At 44.0% G+C, this 23,703-nt stretch overlaps 1 protein-coding gene across 1 annotated transcript in view; it reads right to left on the reverse strand.

The window, feature by feature from the left end:
* The window catches only part of MCTP1 (multiple C2 and transmembrane domain containing 1), a 748,272-nt gene extending 726,662 nt beyond the window's left edge, over positions 1 to 21,610 (reverse strand). Inside the window, exon 1 of the mRNA XM_066603001.1 lies at positions 21,008 to 21,610. Coding sequence (XP_066459098.1) covers positions 21,008 to 21,610 — 603 coding nt within the window. The remainder of the gene's footprint in view (positions 1 to 21,007) is intronic.
* Positions 21,611 to 23,703: the final 2,093 nt, after the last annotated feature.

Consider the following 23,703-nt stretch of genomic DNA (forward strand, 5'->3'; position numbering starts at 1 on the left):
ATGCATCCATTTTAGCCTGGCTTCATTTACTGTACAACCGATCTAAACTTATTAAAACCGTATAACGTTATAGCTTCAGTTTACATATGAGCTTTCAATCCATTAACATCCAGATCATAATGGGTTCAGTAATTAAACTGACCCTAAGAGAACTGCTGCAGGCAGATACATCAGTCTACATCTCATAGTAATGAATAGATCAGTTATGAAGTGCCTACGACCAAACCTTCGTCTTACATTGGCATCATGACTTCCATTTTTACTAGATATATGATGGAAAACATATACAGATAGTCCCCGACTTGCAAACGTTCGAGTTACGAACTTCGCAAGATGTGAACAATCTGTCCTGCACAGCATGATGTAATGCTATGGCATTACATCATACTGTGCAGGGACCGGGCAGGCTTCTATCAAGCCTGATAGAAGCCTGTCTGGTCAGATCGCGGGACACTGTGCAGTTGCTAGGCAGCGTTAACAGTTTCGATGAGCGGCGCAGCTCATCTGGACTGCTGCCGCCGGGTGTCCGCTGTAAGAACAGTCGGCACCCGACGTTGTATGGAGCGGGATCCACCTGCAATCCTGCTCCATACAAATATTTGTTAGGACATACGAACAAATGTACTTGCGAACAGGTTCCTGGAACGGAACCTGTTCACACGTAGGGGACTATCTGTATAATTTATTTTTATTTATTTTTTTAACTCCCTGCTGAGTAACATAAGGAATAGTCATGTACTCCTGCTCTTGTTGTGCCCCCACTCTGTCCCCGATCCAGTCTGTGTTTACAGCTCTAGTCCCACCCAGTTTACAGGATATCACAGGGCTGCAGCCAATAACAGAGCTCAGCCCCTTTGGCATCCCATAAACAGGGCGGGACTACAGCTGTAAACACAGACAGGGGCGGGACACAGCGGAGGCGGGGAGAGGCAAGTATATGACTATTTCTAAAGTTACTGCATGGGGAAGGGGTTGTATCAAGATATTACAACTCAGATAACCCCTTTAATATGGATACTTTGCGCACTATGTAAAAATACTGATTTCGGGGCCTGGGAAGTACTGTGAAGAGAACCAAAGTTATGGTTAGAGTTCCCCTCACATCCTGAGGCCGCTTGCATACAATCAGATTTTTGCTACAGAAATGGGAAATCGATTCTTCCTACACATGAGCGAAATCAGCTGCGTTCGCTTAGGAAAAATTGCAGAATGGTCTATTTTTGTGCAGATTCAACGCTGACGGCTTCCATTGAAGTCAATGGAAGTCATCCGCTCCGTGGCCCTTCCGCAATGACACTGTGGAAAGGCCGTGGGTACTTGCATCATCCCCTAGCGACGGCATGGGAAAAATAAACATTTGGAAAAAAAATCTGTAATGCACATGTCCGACGGCGAGCCGTGTGGACCATCTGCAATACAGATGAAAACGGAAGAATATAGGTATGCAGGGTCGCCGGCCGCGGTCAGAGCTGGAATTAACTGCGGGAACCCAAATACGGAATCTGGCTCTGCTCTGTGCAGCCAGCCTAACTGTGGTTAGGAATTGTTTGTAGGGGAATACACTGATGATAGACTTCCCTTAATGGGCTACATTAGAAAATGCAATCTGAAATATGCTGTATATAAAAAGGGATATGATGCGTCACTGTAGCCAAGAGAATTGATGTGGGCCCACAACTCGGTGAGTAATTTGATTTTATTTTTACTCACTTCCACGTCATCGGAAGAATTCCCAGCCTTTGTTGTGTCAATCCATTCCCTTACCGCACACGACTACACACAATGCAAGACGGAATTGAATTCACTCTTAATAGTATGTGAATGCTGGGTGACGTAAATGAGAATCATGTATGTGGAAAAAGCATCTCAATGTTCACATGAACTACAGTAGAGCTTAAGGGCTTCTCATACTAGCATATGCTACCATGTATTATGTATGCAGGCCTTGCGCACAAAATACACAGAACCAATCTCACATTCACTTTTCATTGTGCCAAAAAAATATTGCAGCATGCACTATTTTGCCGCGTATTAAGCCAAGATAGTATATGGTGGTTGTCGGCAAATAGCAAGCATGCATTTCATTGCATACTTGCTGCATGCTCCCACGTGGGAGATATGCTGCAAAAAACCGCTTGTGTGAGAGAGCCCAAAGACATGATGAAATAAAAGTCCGTTAAAGCGAAACCATTACAATGAAACTCAAGATGATGTGGTAGATTCTATTGACAGGCAGGGATGGGACCATATTGATGTTTGGATCTCTTCCAGAGCTTTGATTTATGCAACAGTCCCAGATGAATCGCTGTGAGCAAAGCATGCACACTGTGTATAAATAGTTAAACACTGCTATATTTCAATGTGTAGGCAGATATAGAATGATGGACAGATGTCTAAATATGCAGAAGTGTCATAAGCAGATTCCACTTTCATTCTTCTATGTAACACTCCATCAGCAGCCCTTGTGTATATATAGGAATATGTGCACATCAGCACTGTATGTTTGAGTGATAGCTGTACCCAATCCATATTTGCACTGGGTCCTATTTGCACCATCCATATCAGACAATCAATCATTTGCAGTACATTCTACACTTCATCATTGTCGTCTTCTAGAGCACTAGATTATTCTCCGAAGAGCTGAAGAAAATGCAATAGAATATAACATACGGCAAGAATCAGCGCCTTGTTCTGGTAGGAATCTTATGATCCCAAGATACTTACAGTACATTGCTTGAAAATGTCAAATATTATACAATGCTGGTATCTCTCAGTCTCATACATATTTTGCCCACAGCAAAGTCTGACCTGAATCATTTCAGTTCAAACGATTTAATATACCCAAGCCCTCCTACAACTAGGGGCAGTCTGCTCTGTACTGTATAGAGCCATTCAATAATGCCTATGCATTACAGCCAGGTTGCACATGCTCCTTATATGAAGCATACCTATGGATAATCACAAGGTCCATGCCTCACATTTATACACTCTTTTAAAGCTAGGGACACCATGAGAGGGATTGTTGATTGAAATGCATGTATTTTGGGCTGCAAATTATTTTTGTAAATGAGTTTTATTATATGCTCAACCATTTGGGTTCTGCAGCTTCTCTCTGTCCTGGTGCATAGCAAGCTGCAGAATGCTGTTCAGTTATAAATCCGTTGGACTTGTTATGTAATGACTCGGTCTCCTGCAAACAACTTTTTTAGTGAATGGCATTTTGCAGCTTGCTTATTAAAAGGTCGGATGTTGACTTGTAGGAATGCTGCCTTCTAGTAGGTGGCGCTGTCTAGGCATTTTAACATCTATTTGCATAGTACATTTCCCAGAAGAACATTGCAGGGCCTTTTAAGTCTCTTTACATCTATTAGATGGACTCCATAAGGAGAAATTGCACCCCTCTGCACACGCAGTTTGCTATGTAATGTGATACACAGAAAGTGCAGAAACCAAATGTTTGAACATTTGTTAATAAAACCCAGTTACAATAATGCTTTTAAGCCAAGTCTTCTTTGACAGCTCTTCTGCCTTTACAAGTATTATTCCCATCCCCATCCAAAAGTGTTCCTTTCACAGGCCTAGTGATATGCACGGCTCACAGCGGCATTCTCCATTGACTAGTTCCTGGCGCCTTAGCAAGCACGATGCCCAGTGATATAAATAGTGCAGCTTCTTGTTTCCTATGGCACATGATGCACAGGACCAAGACATGCTGTGATTAATACGCTCCGAACGGTTACAGCTCTTATTTATCGGAGCAGCATGGAGCACCACCGGCCTCTGCTAGCAGCAGGTTAGATCTCTGGAAAGAGTTCTATTACCTCTCAGGCACAGTTTATCTTTTTTCATTTTATTAAACTTTTGTGAACCTGACTCAGGGGCTGGGTGCCACTTATTCTCATACCTGCATGCCAAATGGTCAGATCAACCCTGATCCTATGTATAGTTGAATTATCTATCTAGGACGTACTGTCGGGTTATAAAGACAAAATATTGAAGGAAGATTTAACCATTCAGTGCAACTACGAAATGTGGTGATCTATCAAGGTACAATATTTTCAATATGCAACAGGCCATTGTATGATGAAATCAGATTCAACATACTGTACAATATCACAGACAGTCCAGATCTGCAGCACATGCACTTTGCTGGAAGATCCAACCAATCCACATGGGTATTTTACTTGTAAAATGCTTTTATTACTGAAGTGCATGCACTAATTGGTGTCTAGTAGCGCCTCTCTACAGTACACTGGGGTACTACATGTTTTGTATTGCTCTTTACCTGTGCCAGCACGAGCGGCTCATTTGGAAGACGAGATGAGGACGGCTCCATGTTATTTTTCTGGTGCAAGACCCTGAAGAAGCTGCTGTCATCAACACAGAAGGTGATAAGATAGCGTCACGGTCAACCTGGGCACAATGCACACCTCGCCCAGGACAGACAAAAGACTGTGTCCACACCGGATAAATGGGAAACACAATGCTGCAGTAAAACCCCTATTCAACAAAGGAAAGAACAAAATAAGAGGGAAAACTGACCCTGCTCCCTACTAGGAAAGGTCCCAGCAGACTGACCGCTCTGATAAGTGCGAACCTGCTGAACGCCTCACCTACCTGACCCTAGCGGGGTGCAAGACCTAATCACAATACGAACAACCAAGAGTGAAGGAAATAAACCGCAACTTAACTGAAAAATGCTCAGCTAACTCCAGGAGGACTTGGACAGCTCCAATCACTACAACCAACTGAACTGCAATAAACAGCAGTGAGCTAAGGGAGGGGTAGGAATATAAAGCCCTCCCTCCCTACCTGCTGATAGGTAGGCCAGAGAAGAAACCACACCTAATAAAACCACTCATAGGTGGGGCACTCTGGGGGAAATGCCAACATGCAACTACATGGACAAGGATAGAAGCAGGGAACCCCCACACAAAATGTGTCAACCAGCAACCTGGTATAGGAGCAAGTCTGCTTCCACATCATGGTTAACGTACCACAACACTGTCTTGATCGACAAGTCATGGCAGATAGCTTCCAACCACTATTTCTGATTTTTATAGGTAAGGACTTCCTACATCTGTATTTGTTAATTTGCTTTAACACTTTAAAGGGGTTTTCCAGGCAATTTTTGTTGATGACCCATCCTCAGGAAAGGACATCAATAGCTAACCGACTGGAATCTGCTGCTTGGTACCCCAACTAATCAGTTGCCTGGGCACCTGCTATCAATGGCAAACAAGCAGAGTACGGAGTGGAAGCATATTGCTCCAACCCCTGTGTAGTGTCCGGCGCCTGCAATTACCAGCACCGGACACTACACAGGAGTCGGAGCTATCTGCTTCCACGCCGTACCCGAGCCCACTTCATACCCAGTCTGTGACGTGCATGTTTATCACAAAGGACAAACAGGTTAATCCTCATTTTGTCTTACTTTTGGTTGACATTTTAGGGCTTCCGAACCAATTACCAATTATGCATTCAACATACAATATTTCCAATATACAATGGTGTTCCTGGAACCAATTAATATTGTTCACTTATCATGGATTGCTTTGTAACGTCCACCTGTCTATTCTGTTTTATCTTTTATTCTATTTTGTTCTAGTTGATCTCAGACACTGCTATAAGTAATGCCACATTCCTTCAGAGTGCCTGTTAGTAGGTAGCAGTGCAATGAAGTGGAAAATGTAAGAAGTCATAAAGTGGATAAAATATAGGTCTGCACAAAACAGAGCAGTAAAATTCCTCATGTCTTCATTCAACTCTCTCTTAAATTATATGGCTATGATGAACGTATTTTGTGCTTCATTTTTGAATCATTTATTGCATTTCTTCTAGGTGATTCAGCTGCTTATTAATATTCATATCCAGGTACTTGCACATAAAAGCCTATGGCATTGGGTTACATGACTGCTAAAGGGGATTCTATTGCCAGTTGCTCTGAGCTAACTGCCCATGTCCCTCTGATATGAAAAGTTCAGGGTATAAACAGCTGTAATAGCCTTATCTTGCACAGACAGCTCTGCAATAAGTCCCACTCAGCATGGCACATCCAGCTGGCAGAGGCTGGCAAAACTATACATTCTGTACACTGTACTATTTATGGTTTAGGATTCTATCACTTTATAGGAAATGCGCACAAGCCCTTTAATTCTGACACCCAGCAATCTGAAGAGCAGAATGCTGTCTAGTGTCAAATATGTCATCCAGTAGATGCCTAATTACCCTAAATATTCACATAGACTGGAAAATATAGGGTCACACAAATCCAAGTTATAGTACTCTATATTGGGTATCAGGGAAAATCTAAGGTTTAATTGGATGGATTGTTAATGGCTCTTTGCCTTTGAAGAAGGGCGGGAGGACGCCAGCTTCAGGAATATTAGAGACATCCATTTAACAAGCCTGCAGGGTTACTGCTCCAACAACGGTGCACATAACGAAAGATTCCATATCCAGCATGCAAGAAATGGATAGAATTCCAAACTTTATTCAGACCATTAAAATAACAGTGCCAGCATATGTGCAAATACTCCATGAATCTGACGCGTTTCGAACGTCTTGTCCGTGAAGAGTAATAGTGATGGGGACAATATTATTGAATCCACCCTTGTTCTGCAGTTTTCCTTACAATTCAATGAAATTAAAGATACAGTTATCAAACATTTGCCAATACGTATGGAGGACCATATTCTAGCTGGAACCCTGGACCATGGGTGGAAGGTAGTTTCTAAAAAGGCACCTAGTCTATCTAGATAATTGTCACCAAGTTTATTCACAACTAGAAAATGAAAACGAGGCCTTCCCAGTATATTTTTTTCTTAGATGTGGAACACACCCCTGCAAACTTTGTTAACGTCTGTAAGACTTTTTGTAACACAACTGGAATCATCACATATAATAGTCAAAGTTACCTTAATTGGAATATCAGAAATATTATTTATGTCTTTTGGTACTCGGAATGCGATTTGGGGTATGTTGGTTGTACCACCAGTAAGTTTAAGGCTGAGTTCACACAGGGCGGATTTGTCACTGACATTCCATCCGGAATTTTGTCACGGCAAATCCGCCTGCAGCTGCTAATCCCAGGATAAGCCAGACATCTCGTCCACATGGGATGGCGAATCCGTCGCGGCAAAGCCGGCAGTAGCCGTCGTTGCGGTGCGGATTCCCCGGCCGCAGCATGTCCATTCTTTTTTTTCCGTTGCGACCGCACTCTCCTCTATGGGAGTGCCGGCCGCAACGGAAAAGCGTGCAGCCAAGCTGCTCCCAAACCTGTGGCTAAGCGCAGTGGGTTTTGAAGTAGCGCTTTCCCGGCGGAAATCATGCGTTTTTTCGCTGCGGCCAAACCGCAAGATATCTGCTGGGAATAAGCCATGTGGGAACCCAGCCTAAGATATGCGTTCTTGAGCACCTGAATTGCATGAATCCAGGTGTCTGGAATGTTTCTAGCGCTTCCAGAAATTTTATTTTTAAACATGGTGAAGACTCTTTTGTGGTCTTTAGTATTAGATGGGTGGTCAGGTCACCTCAATGTAGGTTTTAATTACTAGACAGAGAAGCTTTCTAGATATTTACCTTACGAACCAAATGTTATGTCCCTCCAGTCTTGTTTCAGAAACTGATCGATGCATTTTGGAATGGGGACAGGGATAAACTGAATGACGCATAGAACACAGGGGATTATTGGGTTGCTAGATGTGCAGTATTAAAAATGGAGGTGAAGCCTAAAGTCTGTCCCTAATCTGCCTCAACTGAACCTGCCAATAAAGCAGAGCACCTGCCCTGGAAAGGGCAACCCCACTTCAAGAATCTTACTAAATTCCCTATATATCCCTAGGTGTAAAATAAATTAGAGGGGAAATTTGAGGACTGGGCAGGGCAGAAAAGGCAAAAAGAATAAGATGAAGATAGAGTACATGACAAACCAAATTCAAAACGGATGAAGCCTGAAGTTCCTAAAAGGAAGTCACAAATGAAACACTCAGAAGAACAAGGAAAAACACTCATAACCACTGAGCTTAACCTGCATTCAAATGTATTTCCGACATCCTGTGCAAAGAAGAGCCAGAAAAAATACCCTAAGAAGGGCACTGATAGGTTGACTGAGGCAATAGACAGCCCAGTCAACCTATCAGCCCTATAACAGAAGCGAGATGTTTCTCCCTCACCATCCAGTGCCAAATGCCACTGTGTATGTGCCACTGCCAGCAAGTGCAACACGTGGTCCAGCACCGATGCCATGGCATCATACTGAACCTGTGCTACTTTGTAGCTCAGAAAGAGTAGTAGATAGAGTAACCAACTCAAGTACCAAACACCCCACATAGTCTTTAGAACATGTAGATACAGAGAGCTTGGGCGTTCTTACTGACCTTTAAAACACTCTTGTAAAAGTGTAAGGTGTAGTAACAAGATTAACATGTGTCCCGACAGCTTTGTTTTTGGAAAGATCAGTATTCCCCATAAAATACCAATTTTGGAGCTTATTTTCATCCAACTCTGCACTGTGCTGTCCCTCTGCTATTCCTCCTGGAAATGAATGAATACATTGACAAGTGAGTGTTACCATTCGATAGGCTATGTTCTTACCCCCATCAGAGACTGTCAGCACTGACTATAAGTGCCAGAATCAATAAGAACATGTGCTCTTGATAAAGAGACGAGTAATGCCCAGTTGTCAGTTTATTCATACATTTCCAGGTGGAATAATAGGAATTGAACAATGCAAAGCTCTAAGAAAAGATGCTCACGGATTGCCATTTTTGGGGGATTGAAGGCATTTACTAAAGCACATGAGCCAGGAGGGCTGCCAGGCTCTTTTTAAAATGCCAACCAGGAATTCCTATGAAAAGACCATTGCAATTGCTTAAAACTTCATATACCTCTTATTTGGAGTGCATTTAGTATCAGTTCAATACAAAATATTTTTGTAAAACAGTGAAATATCAGGAATACATACACACTAGTGTTCCCCTATTATTCAGTCCTGCTAGCAATGAATGGAGGAATGGCAGAAGAGGGCACAGTGATGCAGAACAGTGCTGGCAGCTCGGTTGTTTTCTTGTCTTTCCATTCAAACCCCTACAGATCAATGCAGCAGATTGTTGATCTATTGCCATATAGAGAAAAGCTAATGAAAAGTTTGTTGTCTTTCATCCACTATCATTCTGGCCAGTTTTTTTATTTCTTTTTCTTTTTTGTATAAAAAGCCCAGATAATTGGGTAAGGGAAAATGATAGTGTACCCAGAGCAGATGTAGTCAGGTCTAGAAGCAGCAGAATTAAATTCAATGAAATCTTAGTGGGAAGAACTAGAGATGAGCAGGAGACGACTATTAATAGTATGTGGAACATGTGCAACTCAGATGTGTCATATATACAGTATTCCACTCGTGGAAGTATACTGTATAGGAAACACTTGCTAAATGCTGTATCCAGTGGAGTAACTATTGCAGTTGTAAAAGTAGATTACTGAAATGGCAACAAGCCAGATGTGCCGCACAGGCAGCCTCTTATCTCTCGAACCATGTACCTTATGTCCTTTTGCAGTCTAATTTGCTTTTTTTACAACTTGCCCAGACATTCTCTTCAAATAAAATTCTGTCTGCCTTCAGCCACCATTAAAGAGGTTTTCCCATCTCAGACCATTATGCATTAGCATAGGAAATGTTATAAATGTCTAAAAAGTGCTATTCAGCTATTTCTGTAACTCCCATAGAAGTAAACGGAGAGAGACACACACATTCTCCTACAGAACGCAGTAGCTTTTTTGCCGCGGATCGGCAACATTGCTATCACATTGATAGCAATGTGTGCGGATATCTGCATGCAAAAAAAATACCATTTAAAGCAAATGCACACTGAATCCGCGGCAGATTCTGCGCGGATTGTATTTTTCAAGTGGACATGAGGCCTTAGTCTGCCTGTCCACGGGCGTTGCGGTATCCCGCGTCAGATATCCGCCACGGGAGCCGCCGCCCAGGAGCAGGAGCCGGCAGATGGATCTCCGCTGCGACCTATCTGACAGATAGGCTGACCACGGAGAATCGGGGCAATTCGCAGCATGGTGCGAATTGCCGGCCGTGAGCAGAGAATCACAATGATTCTCTGCTCGTGGACAGGAGGCCACGCTTTCCATAGCAACGCTATGGAAAGCTTCAGAAGGCGTGATTCGCTGGCGATTTACCGCCGGCGGAATCACGCCCGTGGACAGGAGCCCTTAACGGCTACTGCAGTCAGAATTATTCAACCTCCTTGAATAGAATCCTTCATAAGGGCCTATCATTTGCAAATCAGATGTTGGCTTAAGCACACCTGATGCAACTAATCAAAAGCTTCATTAGTTGCATGAAGTATGTCTGACACAAAACGCATCAGGAATGGTTAGAGCTATGTCTGTGATGTTTGAGTAAATGTCAAGTGAGTGGTCCAAAAAGTTAAGAAAAGAGATCATTGCCTTGCACAAACAAGGAAAACGATACAAAAAGATAGCAAAGGCACTGAATGTTCCTAGAGATACAGTTGGAAGCACAGTTCACAAGTTCAAAGTTAAAGGCTATACAAGGCTATACTACCTGAACACGCTACATATGCACTGGCTACATTATCTGAACATGGCAGAAACCAGAAAGTATCACTGGCTGCCAACAGATTCAAAGACCTTTGAATAACCGTAAGAGGCCTGCAGCTAGATTTTGGTGACAGCAGGCACTGAGGTTTCCTTTTGCACAGTAAGACATGAACTGAAGATCTTTATGCCCACGCTCAAAGATGTACATCTCTACAGACCCAGAAGTACAAGATAAGTCTGCTTCAGTATGCTCAAAATCTTATAAATACGGCACAGAAGTTCTGGGATTCTGTTCTGTGGAGTGATGAAAGGGAAAAGCATATGCTAGCTCAGTGATGGTCTGGGACTGCTTTGCTTTCTCTGGCACTGGAAATCTAAAGCATGTCGATGTCTGTGAGGAAGCTGAAGCTTGGGCATCATTGGACCCTCCAGCAGGATAATGATCCCAAGCACACCACAAAGTCCACCAAGACTTGGTTTTAGAAGAAGTCCTGGCAGATTCTGGAGTGGCCATCAAAGTCGCCTGAATTGAATTGTATTGAATCTTTGGTGAAATGTGAAGAAGAGGGTTGTAGAACCCAAACCCAAGAATATTAGTGAACTGAAGACTATTGGTCATTTAGAATGGGCTAATATTCCTCGGGAAGGCCGTCAGAAGCTGGTGTCTAGCTAGGCATCACATTTGCAGGTCAACAACAAAGGGGAGCTCTACTATGTACTAAAGATTATCGTCATAAAGGGGTTGAATAATTCTGAGACTGCAATAGTCAGTAAAAAATGCATTTTGTGTTGCATTTGAAGAAACCCCTTGAGAGGCCACAAGCACGCGGCAGAGCCAGATTCTGCATGTGGAATCTGGCCCTGGCAGGAACAGCGTCCGCGCTTACCTGCTTTTCTTGATCTTCATCTGTACTGCAGATGGTCCGCATGGCTCGTCATTGGACATGTGCAGTATAGATTTTTTTTTTACCTCCTGCTTTCCCCACGGATTCCATGGCCCATCTGCAATATCAATTGCGGACAGCCCGCGGGTCAGATGTCTTCCATTGCTTCAATGGGAGCCGTCCGTGTGGACACCGCAGAAAAATGAAGCATGCTACGATTTTTCATTTGCGAGCGGAAACTGCAATTGGTTTCCACTCGTGTGCATGAAGAATCACTTTTGCATTACATGCTATGGGCAGTATTTGCTGCGAAATCCAGAGGTGGTCACCCACTCCGGATTCCGCAATTCAAATACGCCCGTGTACATTCAGCCTAAATTAGTAATGTTAAGCTACTTAAATTGCTTGTTTTTTGCAAAGAGCTGAAAGTTTGTAAATTTAGCAATTAAACCTAATTCGCAACAGAGGCTGAATAACTTTTGATTGCAACTGTATAGTGTTATATTAATTAGAATATATATTTATATGGCGCATTATAATAGGAGCGAGACTCTGAGGGGGCCCACGGCTGTCCCAATCGCTCCTATCGTTACCCGCAGTACTAAACCTACATCTTCAGGTAGAAGAAGGGGTTAAGCAACTTCCTATTCTTCCAGACAGGTAAGGCTATCTATAGTAAGTCATTTAAACCCTTCCTCTCCCTGTATCTGAAGAGCATAGCGGCAATAGGGGACCTTGTCACTACTGGTGCGGCAATGGGGGACCCTAATACTACTGTGGCAGAAATGAGGGACCCTATTACTACTGGGGCTGCAATGAGGGGCATTATCACTACTGAGGCCGCAATGAGGGGCATTATCACTACTGAGGCCGCAATGGGAGAGCCTATTACTACTGGGGCCGCAATAGGGGTCACTATTACTACTGGGGCCAATATAGAGGACACTATTAATACTGGGGCCAATATAGAGGACACTATTAATACTGGGGCCAATATAGGGGACACTATTACTACTTAGGCCACCAATATAGAGGATCACTATTACTACATGTGGCGGATTTGCTGTGGAATTTACAGTAGCTGGATCAGCAAAGTGGATGAGATTTTGAAAATCTCCTCTGACCATACCTTGGGGCTCCACGAGAAAACTTTGCTTCAAAAAGGGATCCATGGCTGAAAAAGTTTGGGAACCACTGTTTTAGAGGATTCCAGAAGTGATGATATGGCCCCACATAGCCCTGATCTCAACATCATCAAGTCTGTGTGGGATTGCATGAAGAGACACAAGGATTTGAGCAAGTCTACATCTATAGAGGACCAGTTGTTAGTTCTCCCAAGATGTTTAGAACAACCTTTCTGCTGAGTTCCTTCAACACCTGCCTAAAACTTTTGCACAATACTGTATATATCCAAACACTCATAAAGCTCAGTTTTAATAGATGATGCACATTATAGGGCCAGATAGCTGGAAATGCACCCAAATAGCCCTGGACAGTTTATAGCATGAGGCCCAGACATTACTTTCATTGGCCCTGGCTTCATACAATGACTAAGCAACCACAAAGGAGCCACAATCATCATGTGTAATGCAAAGCATCAATCTGGAGTGGTATAAATGTTCTCGGTACTGTAGATCTTGGTCTATTGATAGTAGCAACTATACTCCTGCGACCGTATTACAATTTTAAGGACAAAATTAAGAGTATCAAGATAAAGTAAAGGCTCTTGGGTTAGATGAAGAAAAATCAGATTTTGCTAGTTACGCGGGTGGTGTTCAAAAGCCTGACCGAATTGTAAGAACAAACAGCAAGTATCTGTGACTCTAATAATTAATCTCCTTCTGTCTTTTTGGCAGTCTCCCAATAGCCTTGTCACTTGTAATTCAGTGGCTCCAGGAATCAGAGCTATAATGTTTTTGTACAGAAATTGATACTGCGGCTCATATGTTGTAACTGCCAGAGAATTCCTGATAGGCTGCTCCAACCTTCAGAATGTATGGAGCTGAACATTGTCTTTCCTGAACACCATGGACAAGTCCACATTAAAACTAGAAATCAAGAAATATTTGGTATCTTTTATTTTAAGGTGTAAAACACCTCTTTTCTGGTAAAGAAGCAAAACAGGTCTTAGCAATTACTCTACCATGTTGGCCTGCTAATCATGTGTTTGGCATCTCCTGAATCATCATCACATAAAGAAATGCAAAGTATCTGTCCTATTGTGATATTCTGTGCTCCTGCTTTTAGTAGTTCTAAGCACTTTCAGGCTTCATTCACACAAGCGTATATCGGCCACGCTTTCACACCCGGCCGATATATGCTGCCCATCTGATACATAGGTTTATAATGCATCAGTTCAGATGGGTGTATTCCCACGGCCTAAAAAGGAACTATCTTCTGTCTGGAATACGGAAGCGGCTTCCATAGACTCCTATGGGAGCCTATGGTAGCTGCTGGAGAAGAGAAGTGGGAGGGAGTTTAGCAGCGTATCTGCTATACTCCCACCCCCTTCCCTCCTCCTCTCCACCCCTTGTCAGCTATTTGCAATGGGAGGGGGCAGGACGGGGCGTGAGCTAGTTTCTAAGCTTCCGCCCTGTCCCGCCCCTCCCCTTGCCGAGAGCCGGAAAGGGGTAGGCAGTTTAGCAGAGTAGTTCATCCCTCTGGCTACAAATATATTACAATCGCATAGGTCGCTGATGACATGCCTTGCACGAACGTAACCATTACCATATATACTGTCCTATTTGTTAAAAAGCTGGTTTTCTATAACAAAGGGTGTGACACAAAGACCCAAGGGAAGTGGTATCCATCTCTGGCTTGCTATGTTTCTTTTTCTTATAGGGTGTTTGAACCTCCGAAGGAACTCTTCTCGAGTGGTAAACTGCCAAGGAATTCCCTTCTTTCCTACAAACAGTGAGAAAGAAGTGGTGTCTCAGCCCTTAGAATGGAGGGTTTTGATGACTCTCTCACAAGCAAGAAGCCTGATTTGATCTTCTGCTGCCCCCTGCCGCTACCCAATTGATCTGCATTTGAAGCTGTGGAGACATGTTAGGTTCTAAAGGTCCACGTATTGATACTAGATATTGATTAGTACATTAAGAGCACTCTTGGGCATTCTTCTGAGAGCTGTGTCACTCTAAAGGTAAAATCCCATGGGTGGTTTGGATGCAGTAAAAACTACAGCAAAAACCATGTCTGCATAAAACGTTGCAAAAACCCAAGTGGTTTCGCCGATTCGGTTCTTGGTGTGTTTTTTACTTAATCCAAACTGCCTCATGTGCAGACACCTTTACTGATATTTATTCCCAAATATGTTGTTGGACATACAAGTGAGAACTGATGTCAAAGCAAAGGCGCACAACATACAGTAGTGCAGAAATACAACAATTCCTGAGCTATGAGCACATAAAAATCATCCCTCATCAACTACACAATATGCACCGACAAGTTCCGAACTGTCTCAGAAGCAATATTAGTACAGGAAGAGTTCAGCAGGAGATCCACATATGCCCAAGCAGACACACACAAGTCTGCGATCATTAAGTACAATGATGCGCAATAGCTTTTTCCTTCAAATATCAGTCATTGTTCTGCATATCTCTCCTTTTTGCCATATTCCCTAACATGAACTTCTAATCATTATCTACCATGTTGGTGTACATGCACACAGAGGTTTTTTTCCGTCCAATTTTCAGACAAAAAAAGTCAGATGGAAATAGGAGCCATTCATTTCAATGAGTGTATGTGCACAAGCTGTTTTTTACTTAGACTTCTAGTCCGAGTAAAGAAAAAATGGCATCATGTCCTTTTCTTGTCTGATTCTCTGAAGGGACTAGTACATGTCAATGTTCGGTAATCAGCACACAGACAGGATATCCGAGAGCTGTCAAATGCAAATTGTGCTCTGCCCCGTCCCGCCCCTCCCATTGCAAACAGTGGCGAGGGGCAGAGAGAGGGCAGGAGCTCAGAGCACTGCTCCCGGCTTGGCCCGCCAACTCCCCCCTGCAGAAAGGGACAGCGTATATCGGCCGGGCGTGAAAACCAAACCGATATACGGACGTGTGAATAAGCCCTTAAAATGTCCCTTGGTGCAGCACCTATGGTTTGGTCCCCACTGTTTCATGAAGTGACTGCAGAGGTCACAAAACATTCATCATTCATGTGATCACTCAGCCAATCACTGAGGTTTCTGTGCATGAATGACATATGATCATTGAGGCCAGTGATTGGCTAAGAAGTTGCATGAGTAATTAATGGCATATGACAGTGGCAAGGTACTAGACTGATAGGGAACGTACCAGTGGCACTATATCAGTTGAACATCTTAAAGGTAACTACAGCTTATTCTTTCCTTTATATATTCATCTGCCACTACAATTTTTTTTACTTTCAGAACACCCCTTTAAATCAGTACCAATGCTACTGGACTCACATTACTTTCTAAACTAGCAAGTTTCCTCTACAGTAGCACTCTCAGCAGGAAGAAGTAAAGGGCTGCAGTGATTCAAGTCCCTTCCTATTTTGGCCTGTATTGAAATGAATGGTGTCTCACTTGCAAATTTAGGGCTCATTCACGCAAGAGAATTTGCGCAGCTAACTTGCATGCGCAAAAAAACGTGACTATTAGAACCAATGGTTTCCTATGGAAACGTTCAGATAAAGGAATTTTAGCCGCGCAAAAAAAATTGTACCTAAAAAGATAGAACATCAATGACGAAATTCCACAAATGAAATTCCTTGCTGCCGAAAATATAGGTCTTGCCAGTGTAGGAGTTTCCATAGACTCCTATGGGAGTTGGAAAAAAGGGAGGCGGAAAGAGTTTAGCTGCGTCCAATGCTCAGAAAAGAAGACAGGTGCCTTTGTTTAAGTGATTAGAATTCATTAGGAGGATTTCTACTGAACGAGGGAATTCCGAACAGCAGTGCATTTTTTCTGCAACATGCAGCTGCAGATCGTGTAAATGGGTGATTTTTACACTAATGAAGTTCGAGACTCGATCCATTCTATAAAAATGTCATGGCTTCCAAAAATTCTATATCTCTTCCAGGCTTTGCCCATTCCTATCCCGGCTGTAGGAGGCTTGGGAGTCCCCAATATCATAAAATATTATCATGCAGCCCAATTAGCTCAATTAGTCTTCATCTTCTCCCATTATGATAAACCACTTTGGGTATTAATTTAGGCACAGGCAGGCTTTCCCCTACCACTCGAAGAAATCTTTTGGCACAGGATGGAACATAAAATAGCAATCATGAATCCCACCCTTTCTTCTTCCCTAGCTCTCTGGGATAGACTCTCTAAAATATATAAACTGATATCTAGGCACCTCCCCATATCCAGTATCTTTGGTAATCCCACCTCTTCCCTGTGTATGAATAAAAAGGAGTTTGGATGGTGGATAGAGAGGGACCTCACCAGAATAGTTGATTTTGTGGATAGACTTGGCTTCAGACAGTTTGAGTTTTTCCGGGCTGTTCACTCTATTCCAGGCTTCAACAAATTAAACACTATGTTTTAGCACTCACGGAGAATAGACGAGACATTTCTGAACTAACTAGTTTTGAGAGCCTGTGCAACTCAAACGCCAGGGGTCCTGGGAAAAAAAAATCACCAAATTGTACTCCCATTTTACAACACACATGGATAAACTCCAATATATATTGCCTATCTCGGAGAGGCATAAATAGCCATTTCAGCCACAAAGCTTTCTATTAACCCTTTGCAATCCAATTTTGGATTCAGGGTTTCCTAGGGGGCTTTGTCTTTCTGCCATTATACAATGGCACCATCTGCTGGCTAGAGCCAGTACTGCGATATTGGACATGTTGGAGAGGCCCCCGACAAGACAGTGGCCAGTAATATAAGGTAAGAATACCCTGCCAGAAGTCCTCCGACATCGGAGCTGTACAGCCTTCAATCAGAATGTCTCTAGACGTCAGACAGGGGATTGGAAAGGGTTAATGTATCAATAACAAAGGCGGGCTATAAAATTTTAATGCGATGGTATATGGTTCCAAGATGACTGGCCAGTATGTTCCTTGGGATGTCAGGCTTATGCTTCAGAGGATGTGGATGTGAGGGTTCCTTCCTACATATTTGGTGGAATTCCCCCAGGCTTCATAGGTTCTGGATCCAGGTATTCACTTTAATATTTTCCATTACAAACCTGTCACTACAAAAATCGCCCTGGGAAGCTCTACTGGGTAAACGAATTCTTAACAACCCCAAACACACCCACAAATGGATATCCTATTGCTTCCTAGCTGCACCGATCGCAATCGCCCGCTCCTGGAGGAAAACCTCAGTTAGTATTGACTATGTGAACACTAAGTTATCTTGGATCATGTTCAATGAGAAGCTGGCAGCTATTCTTATGGATTGGGAAGGGTTGTACGAAAAAACGTGGTTGTCCTGGTACCATTATTCACAGATTATGAGCCTATGGAACCTAACAGCCAGAGCTTTGACCCTTCCAGGGCCATCTAGTTTACCTTCAAGCATTTCATTTACTCCCCCAACAGATTTATGAGGAGCATGGTTCCAGCCAGGCTAATAGAATAAATTCATTTTTAGCTTTCCTTTTCAGGTTCACCCACATAATAAATCATATTACAGCTTCATCCCTCTCTTCCCTTTTGTTTTTTACCTATGTGTTCCTCTTGTGTTCCCCCACTCGTTACTCTCATTTATGGTCCTCTAATGTTTATACTGATTAATCTGATTAGGAGTTGCAGTAATTGAAGAAGTGAAAATTGGCACTTTACTTTTATTTTACTTTGTATGTTTATTAGAAGTTACATCAGGCAATGTAACTCCTGATTTATCTGTTCAATATACTTGCTGCTGGACTTTACTCATGACTGTAATGTTGTAATTCTTGACTGATATATTTGGAACATCATAGAACCAATAAATATTTTGTTAAACAAAAGACTTTATTCTCTTAATATATAGGGACCAGACATGACTACACAGTACACCCTTAGTACTTATCCTAATATATAGGGACCAGACATGGCTACACAGTGCACCCTTAGTACTTCTCCTAATATATAGAGGACCCAGACATGGCTACACAGTTCACCCTTAGTACTTCTCCTAATATATAGAGGACCCAGACATGGCTACACAGTTCACCCTTAGTACTTCTCCTAATATATAGAGGACCCAGACATTACTACACAGTACACCCTTAGTACTTATCCTAATATATAGGGACCAGACATGGCTACACAGTGCACCCTTAGTACTTCTCCTAATATATAGAGGACCCAGACATGGCTACACAGTTCACCCTTAGTACTTCTCCTAATATATAGAGGAACCAGACATGGCTACACAGTTCACCCTTAGTACTTCTCCTAATATATAGAGGACCCAGACATTACTACACAGTACACCCTTAGTACTTATCCTAATATATAGGGACCAGACATGGCTACACAGTGCACCCTTAGTACTTCTCCTAATATATAGAGGACCCAGACATGGCTACACAGTTCACCCTTAGTACTTCTCCTAATATATAGAGGAACCAGACATGGCTACACAGTTCACCCTTAGTACTTCTCCTAATATATAGAGGACCCAGACATGACTACACATTGCACCCTTAGTACTTCTCCTAATATGTAGAGGACCCAGACATGACTACACAGTGCACCCTAAGTACTTGTCTGTTTCTGTTGTCCTGCTATGGGCTATTCCTCTTCACTCTGACATGGAAACTAGATGCGAACAGCCACGCATAGATATTTTTGTGTCCAGATGATTGGGGCCGCACAGAATGGCATTGTGGGCCACACGTTGTGCACCCCTCTGAAAGCGGATACATTTCTGATTGCTTGGTGATCGATAGCTTGAACCCCCACTGTCCAGAGAACAACATACCCTGAATATCCCATGTGAATGAAGCAGTGATGAGCATGCATGACCACTCTTCCATTCACTTCTATAAGTTGAGCGCATTGATTTCCCTCTGTCCCATAGAGGTGAATGACGTGGTGGTCACACATGTGCTCTACCACTTCACTTACATGCACCATTTGGGGTGCACCATTCTCAGAATCACTGGTGGTCCTAGTGATTAGATCTCCGGCAATCAGACAATTATCCTCTATCCCTCTATCCTCTATCCACTTCACTTACATGCACTATTTGGGGTGCACCATTCTCAGAATCACTGGTGGTCCTAGTGATTAGATCTCCGGCAATCAGGCAATTATCCTCTATCCTGTGGATAGTGGATCCCAGGCCCGCTGTCAGTCCAAACAGTACAGGAAGCAGATAACACTGTTAACAGTGCAGCGGACCAATTTGGTGCTATGGTCACAACTCTCATTGAATTCAATGGGACCTGTGTCTGTAGTACCAAAACAGGCAGCTGCAATATGAACCAAGCTATCTGCTTCAAGCATTACCCACACTGACAACAGGCCTGTGAATCAGCTGATTGTTGGGATCTCAAGCAGCAAACCCACACGAATCAACTATTGATGACCTATCCTACAGGATAGGCCATCAATAGTAAAAATCCCAGACAACCCCTTTAAGTCATAGGTAAACCTGTTAATTCATTTAGGGCACATTCAAACGACTCCTTATTTAATTATTCTCCAATTCTGTAAAACTTCATGTAATATCCCTTCTATTTTATGTCAATCACAGCACCATCCAAAAACACATTATGGCAATGCGTAAAAATAGTTAGCACTGTTGCCTTGCAGCGCTGGGGCTCTGGGTTCAAATCCCACCAAGGACAACATCTGCATGAAGTTTGTATGTTTGCATGGGTTTCCTCCAACATTCCATAAACATATAGAAAGATGCATATAGATAGAAAGCCCCAATGGGGGTGATGTAAAGTGCTGCGTAAGATGCATGCGGTATATAAATAACGATGATTATTATATGTCTCCAGGATCTCCATTATCAACAACCTGTAAGTAATGCATTACATTATATACTGTAGGAGGTCTGAAACTATCACATAATACTTCCTATAAATAAATATATATATATATAGACACATGACAATTAGCAGTAACCACATGCCTGCAAGCAACACCTGTGATATAAAGTTGTTACAATATTTCCGGTTCCAAGTAAACATAAATGACACATATTGAATATGTACAAACACAATACATAATATCAAGGGAACTCCTTTTTGCATAGCCTTCACTTTACTCAGTAATCCCCAAGCCATCCCTATTCTGTAATCGCCTAGATGAGAGCTGCTATAGAAGAAGCAGGTATGTCCTGCCCTGACTGCAGATAGAGGACAATGCGCACTTTCCCAGCCACCTCTGGGGGAAGCAGTGAAGCAGAGCTCAGTCATATCCTCCTCTACGTCCAGCAGCCTATAAACTTTCCAAACTACTCTCTCCATGTCATTGGCCGCAGACATGGTGCACTAATAACAACCTAGCAGAGCTGAACTTGCCATTTTAGCTGTGGCTTGCACACTGTGGATTGCACTAGCCCATGACAAATCCAGCTCTACTTCATCTATACAAGAGTGTACATAGAGAAGATCATCACTCACTGGCCTCTGGCCGGCGCTGTCCGTGGTGCTGGAGCCCTGCAGGAGGTTCTCTATACAGGCAGTCCCGGGCAGTGAGGAGCTCTTCTGGTGGCACAGCTGGTGCCCTCTGCTCGGGGTGGCAGCCTCGCCAGGTCTTGGAGACTGTTGGATGTCGCCATCTCTTTCTTTGCCCGGGGTCCTACTATACGGCAAGAGGTGATCCCTCAAACGGCGCAGGGTAGAACCAGGTTCCGGGGTATTTGCGATGCTACCAGGGCTACTGCAGGGGGCGCTAGAGGGGATGGAATCCACACCTGAGCAGCAGAGATTGGGCTGAGAAGATGAGAAGACCCGGTCCAGCGCCTGCTTCCTCCTCTTCAGCCCGCTCCAGCGGATGATCCCCGGCACCATCTCCTCCATGTAGTTCTCCTGCTGGTCTCTCCTCCGGGCGGCTGGGGGTGACGGGCAGGACGTCCCTGCACTGCGGCGCTCCGCTCCGGGCTTCACACTGCTCTGCTGGTTGCTCCCTGCGCCTTTCCTGGACCTCCCGAGCTGCAAGTTCTTGAAGAGCCGGGCTTGAAACGAGGAGGAGGTTTGAGTCTCTGAGCCCGGCACTTGCTCCATCACCCTCCTAGGCGCTGACCCTTTATTGCTGGGTTTGCGGCGCTTGGAGGGGAAGCAACAGGAGTGGAAGCACCTTAGCGGCTTCACAGCAGCCCAGAAAGAGCTGCAGCTAGGGGGCGTGCGAGGGAAGAGCGGCCCGGAGCTGGGTCCTGGGGGCAGACAGGGCTGAGGAGGACTCCGGGGTCTGCACTTTCACCCTAGTATGTGTGATTGCACTGGCTGGTAGCTCTGCTTCTATCATTCTGGACTGGGGAAAGGGTGTAATGTGGCTACACGCTGAGCTTCACCCTTGCAGCATCAAGGCTTCCCATGCATTGTGGAGATTGATGGGCACTCCACCTCCTGAGAGGGCATCTAGTGGCAGTGGTCCATCAGGGGGAACACGTGGAGTAGGAGGGTCCTGCTGCTCATCCACACGTAGCGTTATAGGCTGCTGCTTGCCTGTAGTCAGCCCCTTCTATGTGCTGCTGCCTGGACTATTCCCACTACTGCTGCAGCTTCATCATCAGCTCCCCTCCAGCTTCCATCTGTCAGCAAGAATGCAAAATGTCCATGAAGAGGTTAATGGTGGATCCTCCCAGCCGGTGATGTCATGTGTGCACACAGAGGATGGAGCTGCATCTCTGCTGTCACTACTGGAGGGCTCTGTTCACACTTTCAGAGCTTAATGAGGATTTAGGTGCAAGTTAATGGGGGGGTTCAGAAGCTCTAGGGAAGAATTCCCTGCAGGATTGTTGTCCGGCCCTGGGAGGACACATGCTCAATATGCTTGCACATAAATCATCACCCAGCTTAGGGTATCCAATCCTCGTGCGGATACGCTGGCGTATCTGTAGCAGAAATACAAGTGGCAGCCTCAGATGTTTGCCATGTGTCCATGTGAGCATACCCCACAGATGCAGGAGTAGAGCTGGGTTTGTCATTTGGCACAACTTATTGGGGCCTATTTACTTAGGGCAGCTTCATGTGCTTCAGTGCAACGTATTTGCACTGTAAGCGATGCTTTTTTGCGCGCATGCCAACGTATTTTACTAAACTTTTTCAAGGTATGTGCAAGGTATGGGTTTTTGCATGCACGACACAACCACGCCCTGATTTAAATGGCTAATTAGTTTCATGAGGTCCAGATGTGTTTTTTCCAGCAGCATTGCACAGAGTTTCATGCATTCCCTTGCGTATTGCGTGCATCCCCCCCCCCCCCCCCAATAGACCTCTATGGGGACTTTTGGTTTGCAAATGTGCATAAAAGTGGAGCATGCAGCATTTTTTTGCACGATACCACAGGATAGGAGATAGCTTGCTGATTGTTGGGGGTCTCCCCACTGAGACCCACTCTGATCCTCGGCACAGGGGTCCTGTGTTCCTTTCTTCTTGTCACTGTGTGGATGCTTCTCCCTCTCGCAGTGGCCTCATTTGCTCCATTCATTTAAATAGGGCTGACAGAAATACCCGACCCCTTGTCACTCGGCTATTTCCGGCTGTGTAATGGAAAATGAATAGGTACTTGTGCGACCATTGCTCCATTCATTCTCCTCCTCACTGCAAGGGGTCAAGTAAGCCCACACTAAGAAGGATGGGGGACATGGGACCACCGTTCTTGGGATCAGTGGGAGTCTCACTTATTAGCAAGTTATCCCCTAAGGGCTTATTCAGACGACTGTATATTGGCCGGGTATTCACGCCGACCGATATACAGTGTCTCTCTCTGCAGGGGGGGAGGCTGGAAGAGCCGGGAGCAGTGCTCCTGGCTCTTCCAGCCTCCTCCCCCTGCAGAGAGGGACGCCGTATATCGGCCGGCGTGAATACGCGGCCGATATACGGTCATCTGAATAAGCCCTAAAGGATAGGGAATAACTTGTAATTCTGGTACAACCACTTTAATACATTTGTTTCACCTGGTTGCACCTCTGTGTGCCGGATGAAAACCTATGCCAGCTAGGAGATGTAGAAAGTTTTTTGCTACACTCTGCTCATTTAGATTATAGTAAATGTGAAGGTCTGTGTGTGTAGACACGCTCCCTAATGCCATGTCCCACCTACTTTTTCTGAAAAAGTGACAGGGTACTGTAAAATATCAGAAAAGTTACAGTTTT

This window comes from Eleutherodactylus coqui, chromosome 5 (genome assembly GCF_035609145.1).
Source record: "Eleutherodactylus coqui strain aEleCoq1 chromosome 5, aEleCoq1.hap1, whole genome shotgun sequence".
Classification (NCBI taxonomy): Eukaryota; Metazoa; Chordata; class Amphibia; order Anura; family Eleutherodactylidae; genus Eleutherodactylus; species Eleutherodactylus coqui.